This window comes from Hydra vulgaris, chromosome 02 (assembly GCF_038396675.1).
Source record: "Hydra vulgaris chromosome 02, alternate assembly HydraT2T_AEP".
NCBI classification, from domain to species: domain Eukaryota; kingdom Metazoa; phylum Cnidaria; class Hydrozoa; order Anthoathecata; family Hydridae; genus Hydra; species Hydra vulgaris.
Genome location: NC_088921.1, coordinates 5,024,628 through 5,050,000, shown reverse-complemented (window position 1 = coordinate 5,050,000; position 25,373 = coordinate 5,024,628). Strand labels below are relative to the sequence as shown.

The 25,373-nt window shown below is 28.5% G+C and overlaps 1 protein-coding gene across 2 annotated transcripts in view; it reads right to left on the bottom strand.

Annotated features, from left to right (window-relative positions):
- Positions 1 to 25,373, bottom strand: part of LOC136076662 (mitogen-activated protein kinase kinase kinase 2-like) — a 105,251-nt gene that overhangs the window by 55,763 nt on the left and 24,115 nt on the right. For both annotated transcript variants that reach the window (XM_065789988.1, XM_065789989.1), the window contains exons 2-4: positions 10,104 to 10,385; positions 9,841 to 9,909; positions 1,352 to 1,399 (exon numbers count right to left, since the gene is read on the bottom strand). In XM_065789988.1, coding sequence (XP_065646060.1) covers positions 1,352 to 1,399; positions 9,841 to 9,909; positions 10,104 to 10,380 — 394 coding nt within the window. In that variant the 5' untranslated portion in view covers positions 10,381 to 10,385. The remainder of the gene's footprint in view (positions 1 to 1,351; positions 1,400 to 9,840; positions 9,910 to 10,103; positions 10,386 to 25,373) is intronic.

The window sequence follows — 25,373 nt, the reverse complement described above, 5'->3', positions numbered from 1 at the left end:
CGCTTTCCAGACAACCTGAATCATCAGCCTTCTCTACTTGACTTATGTCTAGTTCCTGATCCTAGTCAGTGCTCAGTTTCTCCACATTCACCATTAGGTGATTCTGATCGCAGTTTGATCTCTCTAAAACTAATATCTCATTCTTCTTCATCACCTGAATCCCTCTATCATCGTACCTCTTACAACTACCTTAATGCTGACTGGGACTCTTTCCATGATTTTCTTCATGATGGCCCTTGGGTGGAAATCCTTAATCTTCCTGTCGAAAAATGTGCTTCTTAAATAGCTTCGTGGAATCAGGCTAGCATGGAATCTTTTGTTCCCTCTCAAAGATTCCAGGTCAAGCCTCATTCTCCTCCATGGTTTTCCTCATTGTGCTGCTGTGATTGCCAATCGAAACTGTTACTTCCATATCTATCAGCAACACAATTTTACAGAAAACAGACGGCTGTCTATTACCTCTAGAAACCATTGTAAAATGGTTTTGTCCAATGCCAAAGCCCGCTATTCTCAGGTCATGAAATCTTGTATTTCATTACATAGATTAGACTCTCGTGATTTCTGGAGAATCTTTAATAGTATTAATAATAAGGGTTAATCTTTAATTCCACCTCTCTTGTATGGCTCAGACTTTGTCACCTCACCTAAAGAAAAAGCTGAATTGTTTGTTAAGAACTTTTCATCAATATCATTTCTTGATTTTACTAGTTGCGTTCTACCTGATATTGCCAACAAACAGGTTGATCCATTCTTGAGATTCGTATTACTCCAGCTTCTGCATCTAAAGTGATTTTCTGCTTGGACCCTTATACAGTCTGTGGTCCAAACAACATACCTGTTATTGTCTTGCAGAAGGGTTCTCTGGAGCAGTCGTCTATACTCTCAAAATTATTCAACAAGTGCTTACCAGAGTCTTGTTTTCCAGCCTGCTAGAAAGTGGCATCTGTTATCCCTATTTTCAAAAATTCTGGAGAGCGATCTGATTTGTCTAGTTACCGTCCCATTGGTCTTCTTCCTATCATAAGCAAGGTTTTAGAATCTTTAATTAACAAACAATTAATTTCTTATTTTGAATCTAATAACTTACTTTCTGACCATCAATATGGATTTCGATCTCATCATTCTACAGCTGATTTGCTAATAGTAATAACCGATAGATTTAATCGTGCATTAGATAAAGGTGGAGAGGTTAAGGCCATCACTCTTGACATTTCAAAAGCTTTTGATAAAGTTTGGCATTAACAATCAGGAATAAGTATGAATTAGTATATTATTATACATTCATATTATAATTATTAATTTACTTAATTTAATATGATTTACTTAATTAAATATGAAACATATGAATAACCTTTCTTAGCAGAAAATTTTGTAGAGTTTACTGGTGAATTTGAAGTTTCTAAACAATATATAAAAAAATTGGTGTACATTTATTTAAAAGAACATGAAGAAAATAATGACATTGATATATAGTATTTTTTTACCGCAATATAATTAAATATTTAAATAAAATTTGAATAATTAAAATTATTAAATATTTTAATGAAATAAAAGTCACAATAACAACAAATCACTGAAATAAATAAAATAAATCAAATAAAAACAAAACTGAAACTCAATTCAGGAGAAACAAACTCTAACATAAAAATAGGGGATTTTTATGTCGGAGTTTGTTGTCTCAAGGCTCTTGATTAAGCAAAGGTTAGAGACGGTGTCTTGATAAAAAAACTTATCTTGGGCAGATGTTAACTGCATCCAGCTAAAAATCCCCTGTCTAGAGGCTCTTTGTTAAGTAAAGGCTAAAGAGAGTGTCTCGATAAAGTTATATATATATTGGGCAGATGTTGACTGCATGTTGTTAGTTGTGCAGATGTTTGCAGCTACTGTCTTGTAAAATAGGCGATACTAAGCAAAGATTTCAGGAATAAGTAGAATAATTATATTGACCAGCCTCAAACCCCTTCTTCCAAAGTTCGGGAAACCTGACTACCAGCCAGTTTCAGAACAATAAAAAACTGAGTTTTAGAGCTGAGTTTTAGAGAAGTAAAGATCTGAAATAGCATAGAGTGTGGATCTGAAATAGAGACAAGAACAAATCCCTCATTTCATTTGAGATTTGCCTCATATAGAAGATGCTCAGGAAATATTAGAAAACATTTAATGACAAATTGTACTTTGTTAATTTTAGTTTTCATTGAATATTTTTTGTAAATATATATATTTTTTTAGGTATATTTTGTTATTTTCTATAAATTAATTATAAATAAAATACCATTTTATGTATATGTTAAAAAGGGGAAAAACTGACTACATGTCATTTTGCTGAATGCACCTAAAGAAAAAAATTGATTTGCCAACTAATTGCATAAATATGCATTTAATGAGGGATGGGGAAAAGGGTGTGTCACATCCCACACACCCCTCACTTCGCGTTGACCTTGCATATATGTATAAACAATATATGCTATTTTTTGTATATATTAATTTGTTCCACTTTTTTCTTTTTGTTTTACAAACAGATTCTCCTGATTAAAAATCTTTATTATTTTTGAATAAAATTTACCTAATTTACTTTTTTTTTTTATTATTCATATTTTTGTATATGGAATTATATGGAATTATGTATATGGAAATATGTATTATAGAATATGTATTATAACAATATTAACTTTGTGTTTAATTTTTGTGTTTCAGCTGCAAATAATAAAGAATATTCTTATTTTATGACGAATAACAATACATTAATGGAATATGAAAAGTCAAAACTAGAAAAAGACATTGGTGTTTATATATCAAGTGATTTGAAATGGGCTAAACAAGTAAAATATGCAGCCAGTAAAGCAAATAGCATGCTCTCACTACTAAATAGTACATTCAAGTACACGGATAAAGATCTAATAAAAACACTGTATTGTTTGTATGTTAGACCAAATTTAGAGTTTTCGATTCAAGTATGGAGTTCGTATTATACAAAAGATGTTAATGAACTAGAAAAAGTTCAACGAAGAGCAACCAAAATAATAGCGGAACTAAGGCATCTTGAGTACGGAATAAGATTAGAAGTTTTGGATATGACAACAAAGACTCGGCGGCTAAGAGGTGACTTGATCCAGCAATTCAAGATATTTAAAAGTATTGAAAGATTGATATTAAACAAAATCAAGCAATGAACTCTATTTAGTCATCAGGTCTAGCATTTAATATAAGAGGAGCTAAACATCGATTAAAACCTGAATTGTTTAGAAATTGTATAAAAAGACAATATTTTTTCAGCAATAGAGTCGTTTATGAATGGAATAGTCTACCAGCAGATGTCGTTCAATCAATTACAGTTAAGGACTTAATTTTAGACTCAAAGTGATAAAATTAAAATGTGATGAAAACGCTTTAAAAAATTGATTATTTAAGCAGCTTGCAATGACATCTTATCTACTAATTGCACTCCATCATGGTTAAAAAGAGATAGAATTTCACTTTTACAAGACTTTGGCTGTTTTTATAAAAGTAAAACTTTTTTGGGTAAGACTTACGAGCAGAAATGACTTCACTCTCAAACTATAGTACAGCATCAGCAACAAGCTTTTTGACTAGGCAATTTTGTTTGTTGTTCAAGACTCAAAAATTTTTTTTCAATTTCCTTGAAAAACAGCGTAACTTCATAAATAGTCTAAATTTATATATATACATATATATATATATATATATATATATATATATATATATATATATATTATATATATATATATATATATATATTATATATATATATATATATATATATATATATATATATATATATATATATATATATATATATATATATATATATATATATATATATATATATACAGTTACAGACTTATTTTTAGACTCAAAGTGATAAAATCAAAATTTTCATGATGAAAGTGTGAAAATAGCATAATAAGTAGTAATGCATGCATAAATAACTTGATGAATAAATTTTTTTCATGGAATTAAATATATCTGATGATATAATACTCAAAAATAGCATCTACGGATTTGGAATTCCAGTAAAAATATTTATTATGTATAAATAAGGAAACGATTATTGTTGTCAATTATTTATTAAGAAGTTGTGAATTTGTGTAGCTGGCTAATTTTTTAACTTGTTTTATTTCAGTCATTTTAAAACACATTTAAAAATAATGGGGAAGAAAACATTAAATGAATCGATTAGATCTTAAGTTATTTTATTATTTGAGGAAAATTATAACACAAGGGAAATTGCATCCCGGTTGGGAATATCACAATCTTCAGCATCGCGTGTTGTAAGGCAGTTTAGTTCTGGTTCAATCAAACCTAAACATCATCCTGGTAGACCAAGGCTTATTTCAGCGCAGAAAGAACGTTTAATTCAACGAGAAGTAATGAAAACACCAACTATTACATCTTCAGCTATCAAAAATTTAAATTTGAATGTTTCCACTCATCATACTCGACATATTTTATGCAACAGACTTTCTATGCGAGCGTCAAGGTCTTTAAAGAAACCTTTTCTTTCAGATATCAAACGGAAGAAGAGAATATTGTTTTGTAAGAAGTACGCTCATTGGACATAAGAAGATTAGACAAAAGTCATGTTTAGTGACAAGAGTAATTTTCATTTTTTTTTTTTTATTTCAACATCTTCGCTTCCAACAAGGCTGCAAGCAGCCACTAATTAAAGTTAGATGTTACTGAAAGAGAAAAGATGAAGATTGTAGAGCAAGATAACGATTGACGGACGACTTAAAAGATTGCAAATTATATGAATCAGGAAAGCAAGATGAAGGAAGCGAATTCCAAAGAACTGATGTTCGAGGAAAACAACTAGACAAATAAGCATTTTTGGAGCACTTAGAAACAGTCACAGAAAAAAGATGACACTTAATTGAATGACGAGAAACACAAGAATGAATTTTAGCAGATGGCACAAGACACGCTAGCTCTTTAGAGCAGTGCCGATTACAGTATTTGTAGAAAAGAGAAAGAGAAGCAACATTACGACGATGTGATAATGGTTGGAGGTTGGCTGCAAGAGCAGGTCCAACATTGTTTACAATGCTATTTTGCACCTTGTTTAAAAAAGAAAGGGCATCATTAGAAGATCCCCCCCAGATAGATAGAGAATAGAATCCGAAGTGTGATAGTGACCAGCTCGATGAAGAGATGCAACCTTAGCAGATGCTAATTTTGCAACTGATTTGATATATGGTTTCCAACAAAGATTGGAAGTAAGAGTTAATCCTAGTAGCTGAAGAATAGGTGACTCATCAAGTTTATCACCGTTCATAAATATAGGAAGATCTAAATTAGTAAGATAACGATTGGCTGAAAAAAATTGAGTTTTATCTGAATTAAAGTTCACCAGCCACTGTGAGCCCCATGCTGTAGCAGAAGTGAGATCCTTTTCAAGCTCAAATGACCCTCCAAGCAATCAGAGGGTGTTGGTTTCTTATCACGACAAGAATAAATAGTAGTATCATCAGCAAACAATGCCACTTTTGATGTGAAAATATCTGGAATATCGTTTATGTAAATTAAAAAGAGCATTGGGCCGAGGATGGAACCTTTAGGAACCCCTGAAGTTACAGAATAAGAAGAAGAGTATTGTCCATCGTCAACTTTTATGCTATGATTGGAATGGAAGGATTCAGTGATCTTAAAGATGTTGCCGAATACACCATAAGAAGAAAGCTTATGGAGAAGACCAGCATGCCAAACTTTATCAAAAGCCTATGAAATGTCAAGAGCGATGGCCTTAACCTCTCCACCTTCATCTAATGCATGATAAAACCTGTCAGTTATTTCTGTTAGCAAATCAGCTGTAGAATGAGAAGATTGAAATCCATATTGATGGTCAGAAAGTAAGTTATTAGATTCAAGATGAGAAATTAAGTATTTGTTAACTAAAGATTCAAAAACCTTGCTAATGATAGAAAGACTTATGGGACGGTAGTTAGACAAATCTGATCGCTCTGCAGAATTTTTGAAGAAAGGGATAACAGATGCCGCTTTCCAGCAGGCCGGAAAACAAGACTCTGATAAGCACTTGTTGAATAATTTTGAGAGCATAGATGACAGCTCTGGAAAACACTTCTGCAAGGCAATAACAGGTATGTTGTCCGGGCCACAAGCTGTAGAAGAGTCTAGGCAGGAAATCACTTTAGATACAGATGCTGGAGTGATATGAAAGTCAAGCAATGGATCAACCTGTTTATTGGCAACATCAGGTAAAACGCAACTAGTGGAATCAAGAGATGATATTGATGAAAAGTTTTTAGCAAACAATTCGGCTTTGTCTTTAGGTGAGGTGACAAAGTCTGAACCATACAAGGGAGGTGGAATTATAGATTTGCCCTTGTTATTGATATTATTAAAGATTCTCCAGAAGTCACGAGAGCCTAATTTTTGAGATGAGATACGAGATTTCATGAACTGAGAATAGCGGGTTTCGGGTTGTCAGGAAAGCGAGTTGGAAAGTTGACTACTTGAGTTAGGGAATGAGAAAGGCAAAAGTTGTGGGCTTTAATGCCTGCAGAGTCACTGACACTAGAGCCAAGCCATTCAGAGTGGTGAGCAGTCACTGACAACAACTATATTAGCTGATGGATAAAGAGAGAAGGCTTGGTCAATATGATCAGAAAAAATGTCAAAAAGAGTGCAGTCTTGAGATGAAGGAGAGCGATATAGAACAAAGAGAAAGGCAATAGAGTGAAGTGGTGCTAAACGAAAGCACATGAAAGAATAGTCTGTGGATTCAAACCTAGTTTCACGACAAATGGTTGAATTCTTACAAATGTAAATGCCGAGGCCAAGCATGTGACTATTGGAGTCTTTACGAATTAAAGGAAGATAACCATCAACACTAAGATCACAAGATGAGACAGCCGAAGTCAAATTAGTCTCACAAAGAGCAAGTAGGTCTGGTGAACTTTGCAAGAGATAAGACTCAACAGAAGAAAAGGTACTTCGAAGACCACGAATATTAGTGAATGATAGGTTTAGAGAACTTGGTGATGCTGATGGTTTTTTGTGTTTTATAGTTTTTGGTACGTTATTCATTTTTAAAATGGATTGAAGAACTTGACTCAAAGCATAGATAGTACTCAGAACACTGTTTAATAGCCTAAGCAATTGCCTCATTACTACTAATAAACCCTAAGCCGTAACAAAGGGCTCCAAATGTGGCCTCCGCAATGCACACCAAAAGTACAAACCATCAATGCGCAACATGGCACTGTTAATACTTTGATATTTTTCAGCTGTTGATGGAATCAGCCACTCTGAGAGCTACCACAGAGTTCGGGAAACCTGACTACAATTTTTTTAGGTCTCAACCATTTTCTTGTTATTCAACTTTTTTCTTTGTTTTCTGTTAACTCCCAACTTATAAAACATTAATTGAATTTGAATTTGTTTTTAAAAATATATATTAAAATGTATAATTTTGTACTAATATGTTTATCAATGTGTGTTTTGTTAATACAGGATTAAATTTTTTAAAAACAAGCGGTTAGAAAATTAGTAAATCAATAAAAAAAAAGATATCGCAAGAGGTGGAAACTAAAGCTGATACCATTTATTTAATCTAGCACACACAATATATATATATATATATATATATATATATATATATATATATATATATATATATATATATGTATATATATTTATACATATATATATATATATATATATATATATATATATATATATATATATATATATATATATATATATATATATATATATATATATATATATAATGATGCCCTATCTCTTTTAGCGCGTCTAAAAGAGATAGGGCATCATTAAAAGATCAAAAGCACATATAAGAATAGTCTGTTGATTAAAACTTAGTTTTCCAATAAATGGGTGAATTGTTACAAATGTAAATGCCAAGGCCATGCATGTGACTATTGGAGTCTTCACAAATTAAAGGACAATTATCATCAACACTAAGATCACAAAATGAGACAGCTAAACTCAAATTAGTCTCACAAAGAGCAACTAGACCTGGTAAACTTTGCAAGAGATAAGACTCAACAGAAGAAAAGTTACTTTGAAGACCACAAATATTTATAAACTATAAATTTAGAGAACTCAGTGATGGCAATGGTTTTATGTTATAGGTATTATTATGTTATGGTATTACAGTTTATGGTACTTTGGTCAATTATGGATTTGTTAAAGAATTTGATTTTAAGAACAGATAGTATTCAGTATACTATTCAATAGTCTAAGCAATTGCCTCATTACAATTATTAAAGCTGTAACAAAGTGCTTCAAAAGTGGCAACAACGCACACTGAAAGTAAGAACACAGACACCATACATGCACAACATGGCACTGTTAGTAATCTGATACTTTACAGCTGTTGATGGATTCAGCCTCTCTGAGAGCTACCACAGAGGTCAGGAAAACATGACTATCAGCGTGCCTCAGAACCATAAAACTGAGTTTTAGAGCTGCACTCATTAGGAGATAATAAAATGAGTTTCCTAGTCATAAAAACAGACACACAAGCAAAACTTAGGTATTGATTCAGAAAGATCCAACCTTCAAAATCCTAAACTGGAAACAATGTATTATGAATACATACTACAACAGCCTAAAAAATGAAGAAGGGGTGCGAAGGCCATCAGTCTACAAAACAGTAGCCGGATGCATTTAATGTCTGCCCATGAGATGAGTATTTTTATCAAGACACTATCTCTAGCCTTTACTCAACCAAGAGCCATAAGACAGGGTGTGTGTTAATAAATAAATTAATAAATAAATTGATAGCTATTAAAGATTAACAATGTTACAATAAGTTTTTAATAATTTCTACTCTATTGTTCAGTAATGTCAATTTATTAAAAACACTTGACGATTTTTTGATTGATAGCTTTTCAATAGTAAAGTAAAAAAAAAAGTATGTTAATTAGTATTTAATGTCAATACTCCATTTTCTATTTATTTTTATTTAACCGATGAAAAACATACTTCCGTATAAAATTATTTAACTATGCATAAAAATATGTATTTGTTATTTTAGTTTTTAAAAGACTAACCATACTATATATAATTTTTAAAATCTCTAAATATAAAATATTTAGAGATATTAAGACTGGATTATTATACAAAAAACTTGATAAATTCAAATAAGATAATTTAAATATGTTTAATTATAAGTTCAATTTTTAAACTTTTTAAACGTAAAATTTTTGAACTCCAAATGTTTTATTAATTAGTTTAATTAATATTAAATATTTAACCTAACATGATAATCAACGTAATCATGATGATCATTGCAATCATTTTGATCATATTTTTTAATATACGCATGGTAATTCTTATCATTACTATTTACATTGTTTGTTTTATTTATTTATTTAATTAAGAATTACCTGTATTCAAACAAACTTCTGGTAATACTGAAGTCATTGTGGATGTTTATTTAACCAGGTACCTGGTTAAATAAACATAAATATATTTTTAATTGGTATAACACTATTCAAAAACTCAAATTATACAAAAAATTTTATAATATAATTTTTAATATTTTAATAAAAAATTAACATCATAATCATTATCATCGTCATCAATAACTATAAGAATTAATTTTTTTTGTGTGAGCAGATTAGTTTATTTAAAATTTTGTCTTTTATATTTATTCTAAAATTTATGATTAAACTTTAATGAATAGTATTTATGTAATAATTATCGTCAACATCATCATCATCATCAAAATTTTCTGTAAGCAGAGAATTTGATGGGGAAGTTAAATTAATAAGCAAAAAATACTTATGCATCATCATCAACATGCTATTATAGTACATATTGTATACTTACCACTGTTTAAAGAATTATTTCTTTCTCTAATATTACTTGGTGAATTTGAAGAATTGTTTACAAACATATCTAATAAAATATACAAAAATAGTTTTTTAACTTAATAGTCATTTTACAAAAATCTAAAATAATCAAATGTTTCTGAAAGCAGAGAAAGATGAGGAAGTTAAAATAAAAACAAAAAAATAAACATATAATGAGAGTGACAAACAACAATCTAAAAAATTTATATAATACAAATAATTAAAAAAAAAAATGTGTACTTGCAAGAACCTCCACCTCCTTCAATAGATCTTTTTTTGGAATATTTAAAATGGCAAGTTTTAACTTTTCAAACGTTGGATTTTCATCCAAGTTGAACCATTTCCTTATCATTTCATATGCTTTGTCTTCTTGTTTTAGTAAATTTATAGAATCATTTCTTATTGCTTCTAAAATATGCGGTTTGACATTTAAGTAAATACCAATCTCAAACCAATCTTGAACAAGTAGTTTAGACAATTTAATTAGAAATTGAGGATATTGTAGAACTTTATCCATTTATACTAAAAAACAAAGCAAAACTCAAAATTTAATTAAATAATATACTTCATATTATTTTAAAAAAATGTAAAATGTTGCAATCTTATGTTGCAATCTTATGTTGCAATCTTAGGAGATTTATTAGAAACAATGGACAAACTAACCAAGTTTATTAGCCATAAAAAAAATCATGCATAGTAATAATTAAAAAGATCATAGAGCCAAAGTCTAATAGTTTGTTTGACATCATAAAATCATTTTTACCTACTCTTCATGTAGAATAATAAATTATTTTAAATAAACCTCCAGCAAACATTTTTTAGTGTTTAGATGTTTCGCTATATGTTCATTTATCACATTTCAAAATAATGTTTGTGTATAAATATGATAAAAACGAAATTTGTGTAAGATTGATAAAAAGAATTACTTGTATGTAGTTATAGGAAGCTCACAGAAGACTTAAGTCATTCTTGTCATCGAGTACCTTTTTCCGAGACATGTAATACACATAAAAAATCAGTTGCATACATGATATATATGTATGTGTTATATATATATACCTATTAAATATAAATATAATAATAATTATATTAAAAATAATAATAATTTTTTTTTTTTTATCAATTTGTACTATAGGTTCAGTTACATTTATTTTTTTATTTAAATTTAAAAAAATTCCTTTTAGCTGTTTAATTTTATTAATGTAGGTTTTTGATCCATTTTCAGAATGTCTTCATTGTTTAAGTTTAATAGTGATTCGTTTCTGGAAATTTATTTGTTAAATAAATAGGGACATATAGAATAGATATGTAATTGAGAATTTTGAGAGTTTCGAATGTTATCTTAAAGTTTCCTGTTGCTCTTGTATTGTATTTATTTATATTGTTTTTAAAATAGTGTGCTGTAAATGTTCTGGAACTAGACTATAATTAAACATAAAAAGTATATTTTGAAAAATATTTAGCGTGTTCATTTGTTTCAGTAAGGGTTGAGAATGAGTTTTTGTCGTATATTAGTCGTTTTTTTGATGTAAGTAAAGCGTTTTTTTGATGTAAGTAAAGCGTGTCTTTGACGTAAGTAAAGTGGTTCAAATTTAGATTTATGGCTACCATACCATGCTAAATTGGCTTAAACAAGATGTATAAATGCAAAGTAGACATGTTTTAGACTTTTTTGTGACAAAAATGGTCTTGCCTTGTAAAGTAAATTTATGTTCTATGATATTTTTGTTAATGAATAACAAGTTTTTAGGAGTTCTAATTTCATCAATTAGAACTCCTAAAAACTTTTTATTCAGAGCTCTTTTGATGGTTATTTTTTCTATATTAGTTGCTAGTAGGTTCGGGGATATTTTTTTAATTTGTTGATTAGAGTGGAATAGTATATACCAGTTCTTTCTATATTAAGTGACAGTTTATTTGATTTAAACCATATATTAATTTTTTTAGTTCAGCATTTGTTTTTTCAAAGTGGTCTTCAATTGTCTTTGATGAGTAAAATAAGTTTGTATCGTCAGCAAACATTATAGTTTTAAAAATATTAGAGGCATTTAGAAGATTGTTTATATAAATAAGAAGCAAAAGAGGAGCAAGAATGGAACCTTGGGGTACACCACATTTTGTTTTTAGTAAATTTGAGTTGCTTTTTTTATCTATAATAACACACTTTCTGTTATTAAGGTAGTTTTTAAATTTAAGCTTAAATTTAACCAATTTAAGCTTAATTTTTTATACCATACTTTTTCATTTTTGTTAGTAAAATCACTTGGCTGACGGTGTCAAATGCCTTTGACAAATCAATAAAGATTCCTAATGTGAATTTTTTACATATCCTATTTGATTTACTTATCCTATTTGAGAGGTCAAGGATTGCATGCTCAGTTGAGTGTAGCTTTTAAAAACCATTTTATAAAAACCATATTGATTTTTATTGATAATTTTGTTAGTTTTTAAATATTCATTTAATTTTTTATAGATTATTCGTTCTAGATGTGTTGAGAATACTGAAAGGATTGAGATTGGTCTATAATTATTTAAAGAATTGGTTTCTCCTGATTTATAGATTGGTATAATTTTAGAGATTTTTAGTTTATCAGATGCTATACCTGTTGTAACTGATGAATTAAATACTTGGTAAATTGGATTAAATATCTCCTCAAAAACATCTGACACTACTTTGCAAGCTATGTCATCGATCCCTAGGGACTTATTTCAAGTTTGTCTCGAATTATTTCATTGAAATTTAAAGCAGCGTGAGCCTGTTAAGTAACTTTTAAACGTATTATTTGGGTATTGAATTTTTGATGCAAGATCACCACCAATGCTGGCAAAGTAGTTGTTAAATTCATTGGAAATATCTTGCTTATTGTTTATTCACCTTCATTAATTATTACTCTAGAAGGCATTTTGCTAAAATTAGATTTACTTTTACCAAATATTTCCTTTGTATTGTCCCATGTCTTTTATAAGTCACCATCAAATTTTTGTATTTGATTAGAATAATATAAAATTTTAGGTTTTTTTTTAATTTTTTTAAATAGGTTTTTGTATTGCTTTAAGAGGGATAGGTTCCCTTTGCTTCTATTTTTAAATATTTTACATGTAGTTTTTGTTTTTCTTTTGAGGATTTTCTTATTTCTTTTGTTATCCATGGACAATTTAGGATACATTCTTGCTAGACCTTTTGCCAATTTGTTGGCGATAGCAAATCCTTAAATCTTTGAGTAGACGTTTCATTGATAATTCTTTTATAACATAAGATATTTGAATTATTAATTTTTGTGGAATTTAGTGACAAAGAGAAGTATATTAAAAAGTGATCTGAAATGTCTGTTTTATTATTGCTGATTTTAGAGAAGTATCTTGTATTGAGTTTGTTAAAATGTTATCAAAAGCAGTAATAGATTTGGAAGTTATCCTGGCAGGTTTGTTGACAACAGGGAAGAAATTTTTAGTAATCACATGCTCAATGTACATAAAAATAAAGATAATATAAAGCAATCAAAGGTGTAAAATTTAATAAGTTAGTTATTTGGATTATAATTCATCATTAAGTTTATTTTTATTTTGGACAAGAAGAAAATAAAATTATTATTTTCTAAATTTACAAAACTATTTTATACTTTTTAAATATATCTGTATTTTATTAAAGTAGATATTTTGCATTAAACAAAAACAAAAAAATGCAATTTAAGGCAGGTATTGTTTTTTTTTTTTTCAAATTTTGCTTACATTACATGTCACAGTGCAATTATATATGCCATATATAGCGTGTTGCAATTAAAAATATTTCCAATATCAACATAATTAAAATAAGAAAAAAAACACTCACATATATAATATATAAATATAAGCATATACACTTACAAATGTGTAGATGCGCACTTAAATAAACTGCTAATAATGAGATATAAACTAGGATCTTAAAGATCACAAGATCTTGTCAACACAACCTTATAAAATATAAACAAGCAAAATAAAGACAAGTATAACATACTAAAAAATAAAGTAAAAATTAAAACAAAAATAAGTACTAAAATCGCAGTTGAACAATTATCAAAATATTAGAAGTATCTGAGTATATTATCAAGTAAAAAAATACGTTTTTCAGATTGAGCTTAAAAAGGTTAAAGGAATTTGATAGATCTAAACTCCGCAAAACAATATTATTCCATAGGTATTCCATGAAAAGCAATGCAAAATTTTACTTTGGTTTGTAACAATTTTTAACTTTAGCATGAATACAAAAAAAATCTTTTTTAAAAAATGATAAAAAGTATTTTTGTAATGATAATGGAGGTGATAGGTAAAAATTATTTTAATTATAAGTTATTATTTTCCGTTATGGGAAAGTTGCATATGTTGAGCATGTTAACAGTCTATTGTTTTTTTGAAGCCAAAATATTATAATACTTATATTTACTTTTGCAGAATTTAATCTTTTATCTTGAAGTATATAGTTGAATAGTTCATTTAAAAAAAAATTTATACCAAAAATTCCGTTATTTTTAACACACCCAATCATCTCATCTTAGGTAACCAGTTACTTAAAATGAGCTATTTTTAATAGAACTAAAAAAAACTCAAATTAACAAAAATATAATCACACAAAAAATTTTAAAAATATTGTATCGTTTAGGAATATACTTAGGTAAAAAGTAATTATCTCAATTATAAATAAAAACAATGAATAATTCCCATCTCTAAAATAGTTTGCGATACTATTTTTTGAAAAAACTCTCACTCTTGAAGTACCAAAATAAAGCTCCGTGGAGAGCAACTTTAAAAGAACGCACTTTTCTTAATGAAAAGTCACATCTCATCTTGAGCGTCTAAATACGTATCAGCTTTAGCAAATTTACCAAGTACTATCATAATTTAAATAGCATGACAACAGCTTAATAATCATCTCATTTAACCCATGGAATTAGCAGTAGATAAGCATAAAATATTGAGGATGTAATAAATTTTTGATGACCTTGTTACGTTCTAACGTAATTACAAAATATTGAATAGTAAAAAAGTATAACGGGGATAGTAAATTTTTTTAACAATAAAATATTCAAAGAATATTAACTATACAACCAAGAAATTAAAATAAATAACACCGTCGAATTTGTATAAATATCCTTAACCAAAAAAAAAATCAGTAGTATTTTGCGAAAAAATCAGTAGTCTATCCTTAAAAGAGTTTATATTGTCTTAGGAACCTGGTTTTCTTATGCAACCTTATGGTTTTTAGTTATGGTTATGGTTATGGTTATAGTTCTTATGCAACCTTTCTTATGCAACATATATGGTTATGTTTAATAATTCTTTTCTTTTTAGGTTGCTCAATCTGAGAACTAAGTATGCATCTTTATAATAAAATTTTAAATTTTACTTTAACAATGGTTTTATATTAAATAAAAATAAAATACTGACAAATTAAATTTTCATTATAGAACAGAAAAGAAAAATTGGGATTTGTTGTTAAACTGTTGAGTTGTTTTGTCCAAATCAAATTCAAGTAAATAATTTTATAATTAATTATTTTAATTTGATTTTAAAGAAGTTGAAAAAGATTTTTATTCATTTAACAATGTAAAAAAGTTTAATTTTAAATTTAGGAGTAATGACATATGGTGCCAACAATGTTATAAACAGGAAATTTAACTATCACCATTATATTTACAATTAAACTGAGATTGATTATGTTGCACTTTAAAACCTTAATTTGTACTGTACTTTAAATTAAGTTTTCATTTGTTGCAGGTATATTAAATTTCATTTGTTGCAGGTATTTATTAAATGCTCAAAAGATTTTTTAATTATGTCCAGAGATGCTTGTTGCTTTGCCTCAGTTAAATGACTCATATTGAGTAACAACTTTAAGGTAGCCATTGCGCATAGTAAGTGTTTTTTATAATTTATTACTTTGTTTAACATTAAAATCTTTCCTTCTCAAAAACTCTTTTTTTTTTTTTTTTTTTATTTTAGATTTATTGTTGATTAGAAATGTTAAAGAAAGGAATGACTGCAATTTTGTGTAGTTGGGTTGACCTTTTATTTTTTGTGAAACCAATATAAGTTACTCAAAAAGGATTTTTTAAGTATATCTATATTGTAAATGTATGTAATTATATTGTTATGTGCTTATTTATACTTTATCTAAATTGTTAACAATTGTTTTTAATTTTTTTAATTACTTATTTGTTATTTTAGCGGCAAATACACGCACTTGCCGCTAAAATGAAATGTAAATCACCAAAAATTTAAATATTTATGTATATCAAAAAAAAATGTCTTTAGATAATATTTTCGATGACATACAATCTATTTTATATCTAAATTATTTGCTAGACATCAACATTTTAAACTTTGATATGAACGGAATATTAGCAGCCACAATCATTTTATTTGCAGAAACTATCCGGCAGCTGTGATAACCAAACCTCCCGTTGCTTAACAAAAAAAAAACCCATTGTATTTCAACAGAAATATCCCTTTATTTACGGAAACTTTTGTTTACATGCGATTGTTTTTTCCAAAAAATAACGGGAAGTTTGGCCTTTCCAGCTGCCAGAAAATTTCCGTAAAAAATGCAGCATTTATTAACATTGTACAGCTTTTTAACAAAAAATTAAATTTATTTAAAACTGCAACAAAAGAGAAGTAGTATCAATAACTGTTTTTTACATAACGTATATTATTTAAGTAAGGGAAAATGGGACAAAATGGCTTTTCATATTTCAACTCAACAAAAAAACTTAAAAACGATGATGAAAAAAACAAAAATGTATTTTCATTTTTTTATTTTAAAATGCTAATTGGTTTTTTTAAAAATTATTAACAGAGTTTTATAAGCAGAAGTTTACTTTTATCACATTAAAAAAAAAATACCTCAGTTCTGGTTATTCTTAATGGATGGTGTCTTTCTGGTGTAACTTGTTGAGGAATATTTTATTTAAATGTGTGCTTATTTTGTGTTACTTTAATTAGAGTAGTTGATAGTTAGGAGTAAAGTTTTGTAAAATTGGTAGCAATAGTTGCATAACAAGCCCTCTTGCCCCAGTCACCTTACCAGATAAAAGATGTATTACTTTTTTTTTTTATTTTTATTCAAAAATTTTCTACTTGCAAACTAAAAATTCATGCAGTTAATGAATCATAATGATAACATAAACATACTGCCTAAGTATTATTTTTTCACAACTGATAGTTTTGCAATAACTCAAGGCTTTCAAAACGTTTGCCAACCACGCCTTCCCCTTTTTATTTTAAATGAGGTATTTTAAATCAATGTCTTCTTGTAATACAAGACTCTTAGATTTTTTCCTATACTGTTCCGAAGAGATGTTTTGAACAAATTCTTTTTTGTAATAAATTTGAAAAATGTTTTCATATAAACAGTTCATGGTATTGGATTTGGTAAGAGCCTAGAAAATTGAGAAGATTTTTGCGAATTTTTATCAAAGTGCAACTTAAATACAGAAAGTGAATGTCAATGTTTTGTTTTAAACATGAATTGTAGAACTTGGTGTATATTAATTTAATGAACACAGGCGCAAGGTTTCCTTAAAAAAGACTTCAAATGATGACTTCTGTGTGCACCTTATACAATCCTGCATGCATGTTTTTGTTTGCTATAATTTACCATAATTCTTACTACTATATACATTATTCATTAGGAGATAAAATTGTGAATAAACAAAAAGTTTTTTATTTATTGAAGATGCAGTTCTGAGAAATGGTTAGATTTTATTTAATATAGAAATATTTCTTGAGATTTTGTTTTTAACATATTTTATATGTGGTTTTCATGACAAATTTCCATATAGTATTACATCAAGAAAATTAAAGATTTGTTCCTTTTAATAAATGTTTTATTGATAAAGAGATTCTGTAACTTAAAATAACTTTAGATTTTTCTGCATGTAATGAAAGTCTGTTACTTGTAAGCTACTCGTTTAATTTTAGTAGTTCTTTATTAAATATATTAGAGAAAACATTTTTAACCTTTAAGCTCTGTTCAATTTTTTGAAGGTTTAACCACACAGCGCGCAGTATTTTTAGCTATAATTGTAGGTATGTGAAAAATAAAATCTTGAGATGTTATTGTAACATTTGAATCTTGAAGTACAGTTTTTCTAAAAGGCAAATGAGTATATTTACATAAACTATATAGATTAACACCATACCTATCATAAAATTTATACAGTGTTGGTCTAAAAACAGTTTTTTTTGTTAGGAAATTTTTTAAATAGCCCTTTTTATTAATAAAGAGACACTTGTTGAGAAAAAAACAGGCCAAAATATTTATGTAGGTAATAATACTAAATTTTTTAACGCCCCATAAGCATATTCAAATTGAATAAATAAAACAAAATAAAACAGTTTTATTTCACATTTAATTTGTAGCCATAGTTTCAACAAAACTTTGAGTAAATAATTAAGGAAATCAACATAGTACCTTTTCAAAGTTGCTTTGAAAATATATTGACACTACGAACATGAAAATATATCTCTGTACTTGCAGAGTACTTGTGTTTTACCTTAACTAAATATAGCTTTATTACATGTTCTTTAGTTCATTTTACATATAATTATAAATAAATGTCTTTAAAACAAAGTTGATAAGAAGTGTGATTAACATTTTAGATATCAAATCATAAGCCTAAGTTAACTTTTTAAGGTTAGAAAAAGAGAACAAAATTATATATACATTCAAATCAGTTATTTATCATTAGAATCATTATTCTTACTATTTTTGAGCTCATCAATAGTGTTTTCAAATCAGGAAGTCAAGATGTAACTGGTTTTAATAGCAAAAATATAATCAAAGTTTAGAATAAAACCATGTGAAGTTGTTGTTTTTGCGGACTGCTGTGGATCATTGATTTGAAATAAAAAGTCAGACATGCAATGCAACCTTAAGTTTTTGAGTTTTAGAGTTTAAAATGTATAGGTACTCATATCTAGCAAGAATGCCAAAAGGTGTACTTCAGGGTACTTTTTCAGTACTTTCACCATTAAAGTCTAAAATTTTAATACAATTGTTCTTGGTTTGCTGAACTTTCACTGACCAGTTCTATGAGCTTTTTCAATGCTAACATTTTTAACCACAAATGCTCTACAAAAACTTTAGTGACTTAAATCGATGCTAGATGTTTGTTTTTTCTCCTTAGAAGTAATTGTGGTCTTAATTTATCGTCAAAATAAGTGTTGGTAAATATTTAAGCCTAATTTGATTTCTTCTATATCTTTTTCTAATACTTAATTCTGTTTATATAACACAAAAATTGTTAAACACCTTTTTTTCTTGTTGCTTCGATCGTAAATACTTTGAACATTTATTGCATCATATTTTTTACATGATTTATTGTAATAATATTCTATGCCTTTTGTTTAAGGAAGGGAAAAAACTTACTTAAGTAGTTTCTTTATTAACTGAAGGGACAGTTAATATATATGAGCATGAGAATGTTTATGTTTTTGCTTTATAATTAAATGTAAAAAAGTTCTTTCCCCCTTACCTTTTCCTTATTTTTATATGTAGAAAAAAAAAAAAAAGATTAAATAATAAAAATATTTTTTAATCAGCTTATAGGTTGTCCATAAATTACGTGACACTCTATGTGAGTGTCGGTGAGAGGGGGTAAGAGGTATGGTTTTGTGATGATTCATACAAAACCTGCTGTTACAATTTTGTGATGAGGATTTATATATATATATATATATACATATATATATATATATATATATATATATATATATATATATATATATATATATATATATATATATATATATATATATATATATATATATATATATATTTATGTCAGGTCAGGTTATCCTGCTACAGGTAACATGTAACCCAGTACAATCTGCTTCATGTCCTGCTGCCTTGTAGGATACGCCATTTTAGGGAAAAGCTTAAAGATGCCAATTCTGACTTAAAACGCCTTGGGGCTTTTAATTGAGTAAAGACTAAAGGTGGTGTCTCAATAAAAATACTCATGACAGATGTTAAATGCATCTTGCTACTGTCTTGAAGAAGGCATCCTAGGCAAAGACTTAAGCGGTACACAGATTCTACCTGTTGACCAGCCTCTCACCCCTTCTTCATCAATTGGGCGAGCGCAGATGTATTTTTAATACATCATCTCTAGTTTAGAATGTTAAATGCTAGATCTTCTTGACTCAATGCATGGGTTTTTGCTTGTGCTTTTTCTTTTATAACTAGGCAACTTGTTCTATTATCTCCTAATGAGGGTACAGCTCTAAAACTTAGTTTTATGGTTCTAAGGCCAGCTGGTAGTCAGGTTTTCTGAACTCAGTGGCAGCTCTCAGAGAGGCTAATTCCATCAACAGCTGAAAAATATCAAAGTATTAACAGTGCCATGTTGCGCATTGATGGTGTCCCTGTTTGTACTTTTGGTGTGCATTGCAGAGACTACATTTGGAGCCCTTACGGCTAGGGTTTATTAATAGTAAGAAGGGAATTGCTTGGGCTATTAAACAGTGTTCTGAGTAGTATCTATGCTTTGAGTCAAGTTCTTCAACAAATTTAAAAATGAATAAAGTACCAATAACTATATAACACAAAAAACCATCATCATCACCAAGTTCGCTAAACCTATTACTAACTAATATTCGTGGTCTTCGAAGTAAATTTTCTCTTGAATTCGGCTGTCTAATATTGCGATCTTAGTGTTGATGGTTATCTTCCTTTAACTTGTTAAGACTCCAATAGTCACATGCTTGGCCTGGGCATTTACATTCGTAAGAATTCACCCATTTGTAGTGAAACTAGGTTTAAATCCGCAGACTATTCTTTCATGTACTTTTGTTTAGCACCACTTCACTCTATCACCTTTCTCTTTGTTCTATATTGCTCTCCTTGATCTCAAGACTGCACTCTTTTTAATGTTTTTTTCTGATCATACTCACCAAGCCCTCTCTCTATCCATTAGCTAAGATTGTCGTTGCCAGTGACTTCAATGCTGACCACACTGAATGGCTTGGCTCTAGTGTCAGTGATTCTGCAGCCACTAAAGCCCACAACTTTTGCCTTTCTTAATCTCTTACTCAAATAGTCAACTTTCCAACTCAATTTACAGACAATCCAAATCATTTACCTTCTCTACTTGACTTATGACTTGTTTCTGATCATAATTAGCTTCATAATCACCTTTAGGTGCTTTTGATCACAGTTTGATCAATCTAAAACTAATATCTCATTCTTATTCATCACATGAATCCCCCTATTATCGTACCTCTTACAACTACAGTAAACCTGACTGGGATTCTTTCAGTGATTTTTTTCGTAATGGCCCTTTGCTAGAAATTTTTTGTCTTCCTGTTGACAAATGTGCTTCTTATATAACTTCGTGATATCAGACTGGAATGAAATGTTTAAATCCCTCTCGACGATTCCAGGTTTAAACTCCACTCTCCTCCATTGTTTTTCTCACACTGTGCTGCGACGATTGCCAATTGAAACAGTTACTTCCATATCTATCACCAAAACAATTCTCCAGAGAACAGACGTCTGTTTATTACTGCAAGAAACCATTGTAAAAAGGTTTTGTCTGATGCCAAAGCCCGCTATTCTCAGGTCATGAAATCTTGTATCTTATCTCTAAAATTAGGCTCTCGCGACTTCTGGAGAATCTTTATAAGCATTAATAAAAAGGGAAAATCTTTAATTCCACTTCTCTTGTATGATTCAGACTTTGTCACCTCACCTAAATACAAAACGGAATCGTTTGCTAAAAACTTTTCATCAATATCATTTCTTGATCCCACTAGTTGCGTTTAACTGATATTGCCAACAAACAGGTTGATCCATTGCTTGACATTCATATCACTCCATCTTCTATATCTAAAGAGGTTTCCTGCTTCGAATCTTCTACAACTTGTGCCCCGGACAACATACCTGCTATTGTCTAGCAGAAGTGTTCTCCGGAGCTGTCGCCTATACTCTCAAAACTATTCAACAAGTGTTTATCAGTCTTGTTTTCCAGCCTGCTGAAAGCGGCATCTGTTATCCCTATCTTCAAAAATTCTGGAGAGCGATCTGATTCATCTAATTACCATCTAACTACCATTAGTTTCTTCCTATCAAGGTTTTTGAATCTTTAATTAACAAACACTTAATTTCTCGTCTTCGATCTAATATCTTACTTTCTGACCATCAATATGGATTTCGATCTTCTCGTTCTTCAGCTGATTTGCTAACAGTAATAATCGATAGGTTTTATTGTGCATTAGATAAAGGTGGAATAGTTAAGGCCATCGCTCTTGACATTTCAAAGGTTTTTAATAAAGTTTGGCATGCTGGTCTTGTTCATAAGCTTTCATCTTATGGTGTATCTGGCAAAATCTTTAAGATTATTAAATCCTTCCTTTCCAATTATAGTATAAAAGTTGTCCACGATGGACAGCCCTCTTTTTAATATTCTGTAACTTCAGGAGTACCTCAAAGTTCTATACTTAGCCCTATACTCTTTTTAATTTACATTAATGATCTTCCAGATACTCTGACATCTAAGGTGGCATTGTTTGCTGATGATACTACCATTTATTCTTGTCGTGATGTGCACAATAAAACCTATAAGCCAACACTCTCTGATTGCTTGGATGGGGCATCTGAGCTTAAAAAAGACCTCACTTCTGCTACATCATGGGGCTCACAGTGGCTGGTGAATTTTAAAACAGATAAAACTCAATTTTTTTATCCAATTGCTATCGCAATAATTTAGATCTTCCTATATTTTCGAACAGTGATGTAATCAATGAGTCATCTATTTTTCATCTTCTAGGATTAACTCTTACTTCCGATCTTTCTTGGAAACCATGTAGCAAATATGTTGCAAAATTAGCATCTGCTAAGGTTGCATCTCTTTATCGAGCACGACACTTTCTTACTTCAGATTCTATTCTTAATCTCTATAAATTTCAAATCCGGCCTTGTATGGAATACTATTGGCTTATCTGGGGTGGATAGTCTAATGATACCTTGTCTCTTTTAGACAAGGTCTAAAAGAGACAAGGTATCATTGGACCTGCTCTTACAGCCAACCTCCAACCATTATCACATCGTCGTAATGTTGCTCTCTTTCTCTTTTCTACAAATACTATAATGGGCACTGCTCTAAAGAGCTAGCAATAATTGTGCTATCTACTAAAATTTATTCTCGTATTACTCGCCATTCAAGTCTCTTCCTTTTTTTGTGACTTCTAAGTGCTCCAAAAACTCTTATTCGTCTAGTTTTGTTGCTCAAACATCAGCTCTTTGGAATTCACTTCCTTCATCTTGCTCTTCTGATTCATATAATTTGCAATCCTTTAAGTCGTCTGTCAATCGTTATCTTGCTCTACAATTTTTATCTTTTCTCTTCCGGTGACTTCCAACTTTAATTAGTGGTTGCTTGTTGGAAGCAAAGATGTTTTATATATATATATACATACATACATATATATATATATATCTATATATATATATATATATATATATATATATATATATATATATATATATATATATATATATATATATATATATATATATATATATATATATATATATATATATATATATATATATATACTATGATACCAGGATATATATAATATCCATACACATATATATATATAAATGCATATGTATATATAAATGCATATGTATAACATTTAGCAATATATATATATATATAAATATATACATATATATATATATATATATATATATATATATATATATATATATATATATATTGCTGAATGTTTTTGTTATCCACCTCCTCAAGGCTGAGAAGACCACTACAGATGAGGAGGTTACTTAATAGTGGTTATAACCCTCTCTCAACTCTATAACTAAGGCCGCTGCGTGGAGAAACAAGTTGAGCGCGGTACTACCAGGGACGTGGTGGGGATTAAACTCGGAACCTCTCACTTATGACGCAAGCGCTTTACCACTACACCACTACCACATATATATATATATATATATATATACACACAATGAAAAATGTATTTCAAGCATAATAACAACTTCAAAAAAAGTTTTACAATGAAATGGCTTATTAGAATATTTATTTGATGTTGCCAAGGTATTTAATTTCTACGTTTTTGCTAATATATAGTTTTTTAAAATTAAATTAGACAATATTGATTTGATATTTCAAACATTTTTTTGAAAAGACTTAGAGATGAATATTAAAAACAACAAAATTTTCAACATTTTTAAACAATCTTTTAATTGTCTTATTTTTGTAGTTTTTAACTTTTATAAATTTTTAAAAAGTTTTACAAGCTCACTTATTTTTATAGTTTTTTAAGAAAATCTTATTTTTGAGCATTTAGAAATTAAATCCGATTTTTTGTTTATTAAAATTCTTGGAATGCATGTGTATTTAAAATACTTGGAATGCATGTGTATTTAAAATTTCTCTCGAAAACATAGTATTTTTTAGAAATATTGTTATATGCAGGTGCTGTTCTAAGCATAAACCAATTCATTATAAAATCATCAATATTTTTATTTTTTATTTCAGGTAAAAAAGGTGGAGTATTTTTTGTTTAAAATCAATAACAATCACGTATTTTTTGTTTAAAATCCATAAATATTATGATGAAACAATGTGTTAAATGAAAAATTTTTATTAAGTGATTTTCTACTAATTTATTATTGCGCTATTTTTTTAAGAACATTGAGCACTCTAATTTGTAGAATACATTTTTAGTTTATATATATACGCACATATATATTTATATATAAATGTATATATAATTATATATAATTATATATAACTATATATATATATATATATACATATAAATATATATATATATATATATATATATATATATATATATATATATATATATATATATATATATATATATATATGTATATGTATATAATTATATAATATTATATATATAAATTTATTTATGTATATATATACATATATGTATATACAGGCCTTGTTACGAGATTTCGCTGCGTAGCGAAAACGCGTAACGCATTTCTTAGTAACTCAACTCAGCAAATATATTTTGCATCGATAGAAGTTATATTGCGTCACTAGCGTCTTTTCAAGTACCGCATTGTAATTAAAATATTTTTTTCATGAAACGTAAAATATTTGTTTATTTTCTTATGATTTTATATTTGGTTTTGGTTATTTTATTAACTGTTAATACATTTTTTCTTATTTAATTTGTGAACTCTTTTTAATAATATTTTTAAACAATAAAGTTTTTTGTTGTTATTTATCAGTTACCGATAACATATTCGTGATATAATATAATAATTTATTTTCATAAATTAAATGAACGTCATTAAAACTTTACGTTATTGAATTAACAATAAACAAAATATCTTATTAATAAAATATTTACATCAAAATAAATCGTGCATTTTTTAAACTTATCATGACTAAAAATAATTTTTATATTTAAAAGGAACTTATATATTTAATTCCTTAAGATAAAACTTAAAACACTTTTTTTTTTTAACTA